General features: G+C 41.6%; 1 protein-coding gene across 2 annotated transcripts in view; it reads left to right on the top strand.

Moving 5' to 3' along the window:
* Positions 1-15,422, top strand: part of adam10a (ADAM metallopeptidase domain 10a) — a 361,448-nt gene that overhangs the window by 18,273 nt on the left and 327,753 nt on the right. The window contains exon 2 of one of the 2 annotated variants that reach the window (XM_084321679.1): positions 11,747-11,897. The exons of the other annotated variant lie outside the window; for it this stretch is intronic. Within the exon in view, the coding sequence (XP_084177805.1) occupies positions 11,747-11,897 (151 nt within the window). The remainder of the gene's footprint in view (positions 1-11,746; positions 11,898-15,422) is intronic. 2 annotated transcript variants of the gene reach the window in all.

Genomic DNA, 15,422 nt, shown 5'->3' with positions numbered 1-15,422 from the left:
GCATCGTGTTGAATCGCATCGTATCGCCCTGAATCGCATTACGTTGAATCAAATCGTATCGTATCTCAACAGGGGTGAATCGTATCGCATCGCCCGGTGCTTCACATGTATCGTTAATGTATCGTATTGTTGGCACCGTATCGAGATGCGCATCGCATCGGCCTCAGTGATGGAGATGCACATCCCTAGTGTAAATGCGTGTGTGTTTCCCCGACAGAAGCTCCTGTCCCTCTTATCTCTCTCTCTCCCTCTCTCTCGCTCACTCGTTCTCTGCCTCTCTCTGTCAAAACCCGCTTGAGGAAGTGTCTGGTATTTCCACTCACTTTGTTGTTGAGCGAATGGTTGCGCTACAACCATAGAGGGGGTGTTACTGCAGATTAGGGCTGCAACGATTAGTCGACATAATCGACGACGTCGATCATAAAAACTCGTCGACGCAGAATGTTTGCGTCGATTAGTCATAAATATATATATATATTTTTTTTTATAATAATTTTTTTTGCACTATCTCAGGGCTGTACGCTAAGCTTTTTCACTAGGGGCACACTTGCCCCTAAATGAGAAATTTAGGGGCCAAAAATATCTTTTAGGGGCAAACTTTTAAATAACAATTTTACCATTATTAAAAAAATATGTTCCTCCTGCCTCATTACTGTGGTCCTTTTATTTAACATTTAAGTGCGTTTGTTTTCAGGTTTGTATCTTTTATAATGAACCAACTGAGAAAGTGTGTAAATCACTAATAGAACAAAAACAACAAACTGTGTGTGTGTGTGTGTGCGCGCGCTTGTGTAGTGCTCCTTGAATGAGATCACCACAACACACACACACCATTGCATTAATCAGGAGGACAAGAAACTCTGCATACATTTGTTTCACAATGAAAAGTGCTTTAGAAATCAAATGAATTATTATTGTAAATAACCCCATGAAAGATTTATTATTTGTATGGGTAATTACCTGCTTCATATTTGTGATGTTACTGGTTTCAGTGTGTGCCTAAAGTGATCAATGTGTTGGGCCGTTTATAGAGATCTATGCCAATTAATGTTTATGTATATCCGGGACTTTTTTTAATAAGAATTGAGAGGTATTTGTATATGTGACCTTTATTTTGAAAACCGTGTTGCGACGCAACCTTATTTACATTTGCGCTTTTGACAGTGAAATGTTCAGTCCAACTTAGCTCGAAGGAAAGACTAATCAAAAAGGTTTAATTGACCCGTATGAGGCTCTTACGGTAGGACTTTGATTGTTTATAGAAGTGGAATGTAATACTATGCTAAACGAGAAATAAACAGTGATTTTACCAGCAGTAAAGTTGCAAGCCACTTTCATTTCATATACGGGGAACCGTGACAATTATTAGTATTATCTTATTTGCATATTGTCTCATTATTAGATAGATAGATAGATAGATAGGTTGATATTTTATAAATTTAAGTAGACAGTATTTCACGTCCTAATAGTGGGCTACTACTACTCACCTAATGCTAGGTTGGTTCCTAATTGGCCGATGCCTGGAACCGTGTGGCTCCCGTGACTTTCGATTCCCTTATAGCTGCCAGGGTTTTCCTACAGTTGCGCAATAATGTTAGCGTTAGCATGTAGCCATGGCAGACTCTATTTGATTCCTTAAGGGCTCGAAATTGCCTGGGTTTTGGTAATATGCTCCCGAAATGCTCCCGCTGTTTGGCTACTTCTATGTGCAGTGAAAACTACTTGAATGCTTTAGAACCTAGTCATTGATTTAGTTCAGGGTGAGCTAAAATTAGCCGCGGAGCTAACGCTAGCTAACGTGAGCTAACGCTATTTAATCAAGCTCACAAAGAGAGATAAACAGCTGACAGCGGATAGTACAGGTACAAATACAATAAAACAGCAGGTGGGGGCTGTTGTGTAAACCTTGTACTCTTTAGTTCACATATAATAAGACACAGAGTGTTTGTTTACTAGTCTCTGTAAGCCAGGAAGTACTGTGGTGCAACATACAAATGTGTCCGTGTAGCAACACAAGCCAATACCTTATAGGACAGGGGCCCGGGGAGGGAGCTCTGTGTGTGTGTGTGTGTGTGTGTGTGTGTGTGTGTGTGTGTGTGTGTGTGTGTGTGTGTGTGTGTGTGTGTGTGTGTGTGTGTGTGTGTGTGTGTGTGTGTGTGTGTGTGTGTGTGTGTGTGTGTGTGTGTGTGTGTGTGTGTGTGTGTGTGTGTGTGTGTGTGTGTGTGTGTGTGTGTGTGTGTGTGTGTGTGTGTGTGTGTGTGTGTGTGTGTGTGTGTGTGTGTGTGTGTGTGTGTGTGTGTGTGTGTGTGTGTGTGTGTGTGTGTGTGTGTGTGTGTGTGTGTGTGTGTGTGTGTGTGTGTGTGTGTGTGTGTGTGTGTGTGTGTGTGTGTGTGTGTGTGTGTGTGTGTGTGTGTGTGTGTGTGTGTGTGTGTGTGTGTGTGTGTGTGTGTGTGTGTGTGTGTGTGTGTGTGTGTGTGTGTGTGTGTGTGTGTGTGTGTGTGTGTGTGTGTGTGTGTGTGTGTGTGTGTGTGTGTGTGTGTGTGTGTGTGTGTGTGTGTGTGTGTGTGTGTGTGTGTGTGTGTGTGTGTTGAGTGAGTGAGTGAGTGAGAGAGACAGAAGTCAGAGGACTAAACTTAAACTTAAACTTAAACTCTTCGTATGTTAAATGATGTTGTATCAACCCTACTCAGTCGCAGGTAGGCTCTCATTCTCAACATTTACAACTTGATGCTCACTGATGTTGGTCTTACTGGAGTATTTTGCTCTACATGATACATGATATAATACATTTATTTTTGAGGAAAGTATGTCATCTGTATATGGAGCCAGGGTTTTATGAACATCATCATCTCTCTGCTGAGCAACAGTAAGTATGCGTTGGAGGCCTTCTACTGTGGGCCTTTGGATGTAGGGATCTTTTTTCTTGCCTTTTTCCAAATGTTTCCCACAGATGATACACAGATTTTGATCCAATGTCTGTAAGACATTCTCCATTGTTTCAAGAGACTAGTAAAAAGGAAAAATATACATTTCAGAATTAGTATTTTCACACGCATGTAATAAAATGTTGAATTACACATGTAACCTAACGTTATGGTATTATTAGCCGTAAGAATTGTGCTAATCATAGCCTACTCAACTTAACTACTACTACTTAACCACTTTCTAGTTAAGCTAGGCTATTTAGCTACTTAGATTAGGAAAGTTAGTCTCAGCATATTCACATCACATAATATTTGCAATGATTTACCTGTCAAGTTATGAAGTATCCATGAAGACAATGATGCAGCTAGCTACAGCAGGATCCAACTGGTAGCCTAACAGTAGCCAATTATTGACCACACCACAACTGTAATAAACTGTAAGCAGTGCAGGCTCGACTGCACTCTGCTGGTGTGAACATAGCAGTAACATTGAATTTGTCAACATGCTTCTCACCACTGATAATAATGGGCTTTGGACTGAAGACTTCATTATGTAAATGTTTCATTTTCTTTAATTTAGGACACCTCATACATTTACTGATGTAAGTCCCTGACCATGCATGCTATATTTACACATGTGGTATTGCTGGATTCAGCACAACCACACCTTTCCGAAAAGCCCTCATCTGTGTTTCTATGACAATCCATGGCAGAGGTACTACAAAGTAAATGAGAACATTCTGCAGAGATATTAATTTTTTACATTTCCGCTTATTTTAAGTATGTGTACATAGGTATATATTTCCTACATGCATAAAGATATTCACATCCAGGTTTTTCTATTATGTTAAGCAACTGTCTGACTGCTAGCATGCCAATTTTGAAAGCTCTTGGAGCTTGTATTATTAATCTACATGAGTTTATATGTCTCAACTCCCATACGGCCAGGCTATATTTTGGTTATTTTTTCCTTTGGGGGTGTATAACAATATCTATCAATTTACCTATTTTTGCAGTAAAATATTTTTATACAAGAATCCATTTCATATATGGGAGACCTTAGAGATGAGGAAAAACAATGTTGTGTTTTGTTCTACCTCCGGTAGGGGTATCTCAAAAACTAAAGCCCTTTTTGACAGTTTGTCACAGCACTAACTGTACTGTACCCATTCTGCAATCTATTAATTAAAGTTTTCAATCAATCTTGGACTCGAATCCATCCTTTAACACATTGGGCGCCTGCCAGCACTGTAAACCTATGGAAATGTTTACCTTCTTTGCAGGGCTATAACTTTTTTTTTTTGGATCCACTTTTTCTCCCATTTTCTATTTTTCTCCCATCCCAATTTCGTATCATCCAATTCAACCCTCCCCTGTCTCGAACGCTGTTTCTTGCCTCCCACAAGCCAGCTGCAATGTGGACTAAGTCATACATAGCACGAGTCCCCGATACTCGAGGTAATAGCAGTCGCATCTTTTCACGCGATCTTTCAGCGTCAGGGGTCTGCGCTTTGGAGGGGCGCCGCCCCCATCGCTCCCTGATTCTACGCACCAACCGACCTGTAGGAGTCGCTGTCCACAACGCCCGATCCCCACCCATCAGTTTCCCACCCCCTAATACTGCCAATGTGTATTAGCAGGGCTGTACACTGCGATCATCTCGTCGCAAATTGCCCCCTAATCTGGCCGGTGCGAGTGGAAAATATCATCTGGGGGCAAGCTTGCGAGTAGTGATTGCATTTGCAACCCTTCATTCGCATTTCACTCCTAAATTAATCCATACAAATTGGATAAAACATTAGCCTACAACCAGGGCATAATGTTGCGGTTGTAATTTCATTAGACAGACCAGCGCGGACCTTTAATAACATGCAATTTGATTGACACAAGCAATGGGCTAACGTTAGCTGCTATCCACGGTATCCATTAGGATTATGCTAAGCTGCTGCTAACCCTGGACACCAGTCAAAGCGGACTCCACAACACTAGTTCCATTCGGGAGGAAAGGGGGTGGGTTATATTGACAACGCTTGACAACAGAAGTTTAAACATAACTTCATATTTATTGGTTATTTGTTTCTGTTACTGTATATCATCCACTTTCCATCTCCGTCTGTTAAACGCGTCCTGTTTACATTCGAGTGTGACGTCATCACCTACGGCAGCTTAGACGATCAAAACGCGAACCTAGAACAAAACCCGGGGGGGGGGGGGGGGGGGGGGGCTGGCTCTCTCATTCGTTCTCGCCCCCTCTCTCTCTCTCTCTCTCTCTCTCTCTCTCTCTCTCTCTCTCTCTCTCTCGCTCTGATTGATTGAAAACTTTATTAACAGATTGCAGAATGGGTACAATACAGTACAGCTCTCTCTACATTCAATGATTTAAAGTAGCCAAACGTTACAGACAGTATAAATACTAACTGGATAGTTGATTATAAACATTTAATTTCATTATCTGAAATATTCTAAAATAATTAAGTCTGCTATAAGCCATTATCCCTTTGTGTGTGTGATTATTATTTTCTCACAGTAGTGTGTGTGTATATATATATATGTGTGTGTGTGTGTGTGTTTGGCTAAAGTGGATAGAAAACACAGTACTGTGCAAAAAAAAGGCACCCAAAAGTTTTTATATAAATGGTCTTAGATGTAAATACATTTTTTATTAGTGTGTCAGTAGACTACTCTTAGTACATTTTCATTAAATAATTTTTTAAAGCATCTTCATGGTTTAATAATGCAAACATATGTTGCAGGGACGTATTATAATCATCATATTAGCGTGACTGTATGCATCAAAGGGTTAAATCAAGCATTTTTAAGTGCTTTAGAGGAAATGTCAAAATATTGCGATATATATCGTGTATCGTGATATGGCCAAAAAATATCGCGATATCATTTAGAGGGCGAGGCCATATCGCCCAGCCCTACTATAATGGTAAAATAGTTATTTAAAAATGTGCCCCTAAAAAATATTCTTTGCCCCTAAATTTCTCATTTAGGGGCAAGTGTGCCCCTAGTGAAAAAGCTTAGCGTACAGCCCTGATTAGTACGGACGACCAGCTAAACTGAAAGCAATGTGGAGCGCTGGGCTCGAACAGGCGAACCCAGCGTCTCCAGTATTCGCGGTGAGCGCCTTGCCCACTGCACCACGTAGCTGCCCACAGTGCTATAACTTTTTAAATATTATAGCTATATCTGCATTACTATGGCCCATTCAACATCGATTATCTATCGTTCCGGATGTGGGAACGTTATATTTTTTCATTCATACATTGTTGTGTTAATACCGTCCAGAATATAAGTATGTTTTTAAGCTTTTCAGCTGTAATTCCAAAAACGCTAGTTATGGGCCCTGACGCATATGATAGATTATCGATTGGCGTTTCTTTCCTATACACGCTATATTAAAAAATTCAAATGTATATGATCGGTATACATTATGCTTCATCATGCGTGAAGGAAAGGGGGGGGGGGGTCGTTTATAATTCCTTGATCGTCAGTAACGGCTTTATTTAGTATGGGTTGATATGTTGAGAAGATGGTTTGCAGTGAAATGAATAAACAATCGGGCTGAAAATAACGTTATATTCCTCTTACCGTTCGCCGATGAGACTGGAGGAAAAATATCCCAATTATTTGACATCGATCTCCTAGATCCATTTCCGGTTTGTATGGTGCAATAAATGCCGAAATCATATCGATTATTGCGTTTAGAAAGCGATCCAAATGCACTTGAGTGTTTGTCTGGACCCACGTAACAAGATATGACTGCCGGAGGGATTTCCTCGATGCACCGATCGCCACTTCCGGTTGCCTATTGCTTAATAACAGCGGAGCAGTGCTGCCTTTGCTTCCGCGTTTTCCCTGATTGGCTGCGACACGCCCCGCGGCAGGCGCGGCAACCGCAGAGCAGAGCGGCAGAGCTTGCGGAATTATGTAACCGCCCTAATCCGCCATGATTTTCATTCGGCGCTTCAGCTCACCTGGCAGAGCAGCGGTCCTGCGGTCCTGCGGTCCGTTGTTGATGAGTTCGAATCCCATCAAATTTTTTTTTTTAACGTGATTTTTTTTTTAACATGTATTCTTTCGCCGGTTAAGGTTAGGCATGGTTAAGGTTAAGGTTAAGGTTAGGCATTGTTTCGGAGTTGGTTAAGGTTAGAACGGTTAAGTTTAGGCGCTGTTAAGGAGCTGGTTAAGGTTAGAGTTTGTCTTAGAGAATGGCAATATTCTTTCTATGGTTAAGGTTAAGGTTAGGCATGGTTAAGGTTAAGGTTAAGGTTAGGCATTGTTTCGGAGTTGGTTAAGGTTAGAACGGTTAAGTTTAGGCGCTGTTAAGGAGCTGGTTAAGGTTAGAGTTTGTCTTAGAGACAGCCTATTTCCGCACTGCCGCTCTCCCGCGTTGCCGCGGTCACATGGTCAAATTGTCACATTCTTGCACTGCTCCGCTGTTAAAAAGCAACACGCCTTCCGGTTTTGCTGTGAGTGTAACTCGCCTGACCATCCACCAGGTGGCGGTATTGAGGCGTTGCAATCTCAGACAGGGTGCCGCTGCAGTCCGGAGGGAGGCTGGATGAAGTTATGAATGCCATGGCGAAAAAATATTAAATTAAATAAAATATTGATCCCAAAAACGATTTACGCCGTTGTTGGCGTTCAACGCATGGCGGGCAATAACGACTTACGCCGTTTATGGCGCACAATGTGTAAGAAACACATCAAAAGAGTGAAACGCACAATTCATTTTAATTTATTTAATTTGAGACAAATCCGGCCTCTTATTTTAATTGACTTGTATGATTTGTGGATATGAGCTATAATCTGGTGTTAGCTGCATGGACCATACTTGTCAGTAGAATAAATGCATTCTTGGTTTTGGTCTTTTCGTATAGTGTTCAGTTGACAATAGGAAAATATATATTCATAAAACCTAAAATGAGTGGATTAGAGCAGCTCTGAAGCTGTTGCTGGCTAAGTGTTTTGAATGAGTTTGTAATCGTGATTTCTCTACCTTAGCCGCAGTACTTGTGTTCCATTCCTCCACACAATATCATGAAGACTCTGTTGCCGACATCATCTCCTGAGCCGCTCAGCCATTATGTAGTGTGATGTTCAAGTTGTTTTATTTGTCACATATATAAGGTACATGTACATTACAGTGAAATATTTGGTTGTATGAGCCCCCTCAGATTGTGCTTCATACAGTAAAAAAGTAAAAAGAATAAAGACCAAACACTACAAAATATACAAAACTAAAGTACAAATGCAAAAATGTGTGCCTGGTGCCAGTGTATGGCAGCCATTGAGCTTGCGTAGCCCAAGGTTGGGTGCTACCTGTGGTGGTGAAGGAGGCAATTTCCACCCTACATTGTGGGGAGCGCTTTGAGTGTCTAGAAAATCGCTATTTAAATGCAACGATCATTCATTCAAAAGCTATAGGCCCTCTTTTAGTGCAAATCGTGACATTGTGGACCCAGATATTATTTTTCTCTTTGACTACGCCATGGTCATAATTCTCAAGCCTACCTTGCATTTAGCACCATACCTACGTTATTAGTAGTTTCTTTATATAGCTTTATAGCTTACTATGTGCATGTTTTTATTTGATTATTATGATTAAAGAAGAAATTAGAAATTACCTACCCGGGTTCCATCCTAGAGGCAAATCTTTCCTGTGACAAAATGGCATCCAATGTAATAAAAAAAGTCAACCAACAAACTCGATTCTTGTACCGGATCTCCTCTCTGGTAAACAAGAATACCCCGAAGTAGGGGTGGACGGTATGGTCTAAAATTTATATCACGGTATAATTTGAAGCATAGACGGTAACGGTATATATCACGGTATCAGTGTTTCCGTTAGAATAATTTTTTTTGCCTAATAGGCAGGCTATATAAAGAATGACATCCTCAAGGCATGTAGATTTATAATATTTTAACTTAAAACTAGGCAACTTTTGCGTATAAAGTCATTATATTCCAAATAAAATAAGTCCCGAGTCGAGACTCCGTGCTGCTCCCATTGCAAACAGCGGGGCTGGATTTTGCTAGAAGCATATGTAGCTGCAGAGCCGCAGAGCCAGTGGCTCTTTCAGGTCGTTCAGCCGTTTGGTGGGGGGGCGCTGTTGAGCGGGCCTGTGACCAGACCTGAAAGAGCCACTGGCTCTGCGGCTCTGCAGCTGCATGCTATTTCGCAAATCCACTGCTGCAGCAGCCGTCCTCCCGTCGTTATCATAACACTACACACATATCATAATGTTTACAGCAAACTGTAGTTGATCACCAGGTATGTTTTATTAACGTAGAATAATTCATATAAGAAAAACGATAGGTAAGATCTCTTACCTTTCTCCACTGGTTAAAAATGCCAGGAACTGAAATTGAAACTTGCTGTGCGCGGCGCGCCGCGGTGATATGTGTTTATTATGAAATGACAATTGCGTGTTGACACGCCCAGTGCGCCCACTGCGCGAAGCCTCCTAAATAACTTTTTCCAGTTTGCACATATCTATTATCTATAACTAATTCGATCTATTTTTAGGGGCAAATGCGATTGAAATAGTCGCGCTGTGGTTACATGACGTCATTGCTATTTTAGAGCTGCCCTACCGGTTACTCGGTATAGTCAAAATCCATACCGTAGAGTAAATTCATACCGTTTATACCGTATACCGTTTATACCGTCCACCCCTACCCTGAAGACTCTGGCAGGAGCACTCATTCAAGGGTACTACGACTATGCTTGCACCTCATGGTACCAAAGCACCCCAAAGGCGCTAAAAACAAAATTACAAACATCTCAAAACAAACTGGTCAGACTACTGCTTGACCTTACTCCTAGAACCCACCTCACCCCTGCCCACTTTGACAACCTAGGATGGCTTAGAGTAGACGACAGAGTACAGCAACTTGCAATGGGCCTGGTCTACACTACACGACCAAGGTACCCATGTACATGTCAAAATACTTCCCAAAGGTCAGTGAATACCACGATCACAACACAAGAGGGAGCTCCACAAATCATGTTAAACCCAGATTCGGCTCAAACAAGGGACTAAACACGTTTAGCAATTATGCCACATCAATGTGGAATGCCCTACCCAAAGCTGTAAAGGAATGTGAATCACTACCCACTTTCAAAACCACTCTCAAAGAACACCTACGGCAGGGTTTCCGTTAGCCGGTAATTACCGGTATTTGACCGGCAAAATCTGTTGAAGTCCGATATATTTAATCTCTCCGGTCTTAATGTCCGGTGAAAATAATTCCCTCTAAGCACAATTTGATTATTTGAATTGTATTAAAATAGGCTAAAATTAAATAGCCTATGCGATGAACGAAACAATCATTACATTTGTTTCATCGTTGCTTCACCAAGCAGGTCTAATAATGTTGTCAGCGGGAGCTTAGTGCTGGGTTTGCGAGAAGCATGCACCTGCAGAGCCACAGAATCCACCATCTGTGCCGGCACAGTGCAATACTCCAATTCAGCCATTGGCAATTCAGCTGTTGGGTGGGGGGCGCTGTTGAGCGGTCCCCAGATAGGGCCTGAAAACAGCTGAATCTGCGGCTCTGCAGCGGCATACTCTTGCAAATAAGTCGTTGGGAGGTGGAGAGTCATCACGCAAACCCACGATAATGTTGCCGTCTCTCTCTGCCAAATTTCTCAGTTCTTCGCTTGATATAATTAATACAAATGTCCAATATAACGGAATTCGTTAGCTCATAAAAATGTGATTATAACAGACTGCTGTTTATTAATGTCGGGCCGACTGCCCACAGACACCTATTTGATTTAAAGTCGGCAGCAGCACGGAGTCTCTGGACTTATTTTATTTGGAATATAATGACTGTATACGCAAAAGTAGCCTAGTTTTAAGTTAAAATATTATAAATCTACATGCCTTGAGGATGTCATTCTTTATATAGCCTGCCTATCAATTGTTTTTAAGCTCAATAAACTCTCACCGGAATTTCTCTCATTTGACCGGTAGATTTAAATCTACCGGACCCTGAGACCGGCAACAATTTTTTCTAACGGAAACCCTGACCTACGGGAGACTGCAATTTGAAACTGGCCCCTGTAAATGTCCTAACCCAACCCCCTCCAATGTACAGTAAATTACCAAGTATGGTTTTGTCAATATTCCAATGTACAGTTTTGCTTGTACAGTTGTACAGTGTCCCCCACTCACCCACCCCCCCCCCCCCCCACCGCACCTACCCAACCTCCTCCAATGTACAGTTTCTACGTCAAATGTATATACTCTCTTTTCTGGACTATTTTTGTACCACAAACAGTACTGTATTTGCAAATCTGGTATGTCATAAATGTATAGATGTAGCAGTACTGTCTATCTGTATGTCGTGTATGTCATATATGTTATGATGAATTGAAAATGGGGGACCCTGATGTAAACAAGACGAAAGTCTTTCTCTGGTCTGCATCCCCTTAACAATTGTATGTATTGAGCTGTACTGTACCCATTCTGCAATCTGTTAATAAAGTTTTCAATCAATCAATCAATCAATCAATCAATCAATCAATCAATCAATCAATCAATGATCACTTGCCCATGGCACAAGAATGCATAGTGCAAAATGGATATTTTTTTTTAATTATGTTTTTAATAGTAAAATAAATGCCTGAACACAGATGACTAATGTGAGCGACTTACTGTTGATTAATGTATTCGTTGGCATGAATATTCATGTGGAAATTAGCTGTACCAACATGAAACATTGCTTTAAGTGATTTTCCTCATCGCCTTGTGACAAAATAATGGGCATGTGAATTTTAATCAACTGTATCAACTCTGTTCCAGGTCAGTATGGAAAACCTCTGAACAAATACATCCACCATTATGAGGGCCTTTCATACGACAGAGAAGCCCTGCACAGCAGTCACCAGAGAGCCAAGAGAGCAGTCTCTCACCAGGACAAGATCCTCCAGCTGGACTTCCACGCTCACGGAAGGTTAGTTCAAACAACACTCGAGTACAGAGGATCGGTACGCTCAAGTCACAAGACTTGGAATCATAATCTGCACTCACAAAACACGTTTAAATGCTTTTTCCTTTTTTTGCCGTTTGTAAAACCAAGAGAGAATTGAGGACCTGAGTCTCTGAACATAAGAGCAATATTAGAAATCATGGTGAATAGTCCCCTGTAGTCAGGCGTTTCAATGCCACAGGCTATGAGGTTTGTAGGCTGATTTCAAACTAGTGAAGTAGTGAATCCTTTGAAAAGAGGAAGGGAATAGGGACCGTTTGCTCTTAGAGAGGGGTGTATTGAATTCACTCTCTAGAGACCTTAGATTCCCTAAAGGACTGAATGAGGTTTCTTATAAGATATAAATTCCACCAGTCTAGCCTTGTGTTATTTTATATCTTCCATCTTCTAGTCTTGTATTTTCTAATCTTGTATACCATTTTTGGACAACGTATCGTGTTTATATGTCATTTCCGCCCAGGCATGGAAATGCTGACGAAGGCTGAAACATTGTCTGCTGCTATGCATAAAAAAATAACCATTTAAACGTGTTTCCTGAGTGCGGATTGTCCCCTTTCCTAGTTCAAACCTGCAGGAAGAGCTTGGCCTGCACTGCTCAGAAACAACCCCCCCGGCGCTGGACATTGAATTACTTAGTTCACAACAACGTGTTACTCTGATTACAGCGCTTGGTGATTTGTCCACGCTGTAGAGGTTGTTCCCCAACAGGAGTGGTGCTAATGTTTATGTTACCTCCATTCTAGCTAATGACCACAGCTAATGTCACCATATTACCAGGCACTGACCCTACATCTAACCTAGTGTTGCATCAGGCGCTGTCCATTGTGTGTTTCCTTGCACCGACTGACAGCAAACATTGGTCCTCATTCGGGAACGTGTTGGTAAAAAGTTCGTACCAACAGATATACGGAAATCCTCCTCTGGATTCCTGAACGCGTGAAATGAACGCGGGAAAACGCTCGCAGCTGTGCTCCGCTGAATGAACTGACGTCACTCATTCACAACTCCAGGCGCGTTCACATTTTCCCTCATTTGCATGCAGACACATGCAGTTTGACCTGACTGTGTGTGTGGGGGGGGGGGGGGGCATGACTGGGTCATGTCTGGGTTCAGGAGGTTTAGAGATCCAGTTTGACTTGACAGTCAATATTGCATATAATAGGAAAGTGCAAGGTAAAGTGCCAGGTGGATAGCAGCATATGGTTCTCAGTGTCTTTTCATGTTCGTATTGAGTGCAAACTGCTTTGGGGAAGAAAGTGTCTCTGAGTCTGGAGTTTTTTTTGGCTGAACCTATAACGTCTGCCAGAGGGTAACAGTTCAGAGAGGTGGTGACCAGGGTGGGTGACCAGGGTGGGTGGAGTCTTTAGTGATGTTGGTGGCTCTGCCTTGCCTAACTTGCCTAAACAAATTATTAACAAATCCTGTATCTTCTTGACGCAACTGACGACTTATTCTTGATCCAATGTTGTATTATTGACTTGTTTGGAGTTCAGTGTGTTTTCTGAATTCAGCTGTGCGGGTACAAACAAGCCAGCACTATCAGATATTGTTTTTGCTACAATTTGGTGCAGTAAGTAGCCTAGAGCACATGAGCTAGAGAACAGCACCACTCTTTGTCCCATAACTGCTTTTGATTGTCTTTATGATAATGATCCCAAATAAATGCTCACAAAAATGTATGAATTATCACTTCACAACATTTTATTGGATGCAGTCTAATCTGTTACTGTTTCTCATTATTTGTCCTTTAAACACAAAGATTGAGTTTGAGTGACAAAGGAGCAATGGTTAGCTGAAGGTCAGCCTGTCTGTTTGAGTTGTTTTCCAGAATGCTTTGTTTAGGGAGCAATGGTTCTCTCTATCCCTCCATAATCCCTTGTTTCCATTTCAGATGTGTTACATGATAAAGTCTTAAGCTAGGGAGAGGCTGCAAGGCGTTTCAAATCCTAACGGACACTGAAAACAAAGGTCATTTTGCACACAAGAAAGATTACAAGTTTTATTCCTTATGCTACTGGAAAGTTGGGCATAGTAGGTGATGAGGCATGGTGGGATCACAGACATGCAGTCAGTCTTAGGACTAAACTATCTCCTCCTTTGATTGACAGGAAGGTTAATTTCAAACCTTTATTTCAACTCGTAAGACACTAAGGTTACCCTTATTTACAGCAACGACAAGCTTACAAAACAAGACATAGTTTATCAGCAATTTCATACATATAGGCACAATGGGCCTCATTCACCAATACTCTCTTATTATTTTTCTTATTCTTTCTTACCTGTCTGTTAATACATTGGGCGCCAAAGATGAGTTAACTTGCCTAAGTGCATTTTACCATCGAAACGTGTATAGACATATACACTGGTAATCGCGATGGCGATGCGATCACTTGGAATTATTCTTTTTGGAATACCTTCTGGCTAAGGTAAGGTATATTCTGTCTATTTTTTACCGAATCTGAAACATCACAAACTGAAACGATCACAGTTCTGTGTTTCACCGGACGTAAAACATGCTCTGCAAACACGATCACAGTTTTGAGTTTTGTGAAGGTACATAATATACTGGTTATATACCTTTGATTTGGGAGTATTTGGGGCTTCAGGGAATCGACCAGAACGATTCGGGCTTATTGCACATAACGCGTTTTATCTCGCGATCTATGAAAAAAGACTGAATTATCTTGGAAATGCGCGATGTTTAGCGTGTAATGAACTACAAACTACAGTGTGTAGAAACAAACAATTTTTTTCATGTTGCACTACAAGTAATGTCTGTCAAATGAGCCACACCATTGTCTCCACAGCTATAATACAGAACACACACACAGCTTTGCAAATAGAGTGAAACACCGCGGAAACGACTATCAAGCTGGCCATCTAGCGGTAGAGATAACGGCTAAGCGTGGCGCTCAAAGTGTTAAGAGAAAAATAAGAAAAGCCACCGCCACATTCATCAAGCCGTTCTTAAAGTCCAAATCCGTTCTTACCCAGGTGTGTTGAATGATGAATCCCACCTGATCTTAAACTGAAATGCTCATTCACACTCAATTAATTTGCATACAGACACGCCCGCCAGCTCCTTATAAGGCGAATGAGGCGTGTGTAAAACAGTTGATCCATTCAACAGGAAGCGATTTGCGACTAATCTCAAAATGACACACACACACACACGTGTCTCACGACTCAGTGCATGTGTTTGTGTGTGTTCCTGTGGGTCGCTCATTGCATGTGTGTGAGTGTGTGTGTTGACAAATAAAGACATACGTACTGTATAGTGTGAAATAAATCGTTCCAGCAAAGTAGGATTTGTCAATACTGAACGACTGCACGCTTGTCAAGAGCCAATCGTGCAGTAGGTTGGGAAATACCGGATGTCACCTGTCATCTCTCTCTGAAAGGTCCCTGTGGCTAAAACCCAGAGTGTGCTCAGAACTTGTAGGTGTGGAGCAGAGAAGAGAGGAGAGGAGAGGTTGTAAATATGCGTTC

This window comes from Notolepis coatsorum (assembly GCF_963971535.1).
Source record: "Notolepis coatsorum genome assembly, chromosome: 1".
NCBI lineage: Eukaryota > Metazoa > Chordata > Actinopteri > Aulopiformes > Paralepididae > Notolepis > Notolepis coatsorum.
Note: the sequence above shows the minus strand (reverse complement) of the source record. Positions and strands in the feature narration are given on the sequence as shown.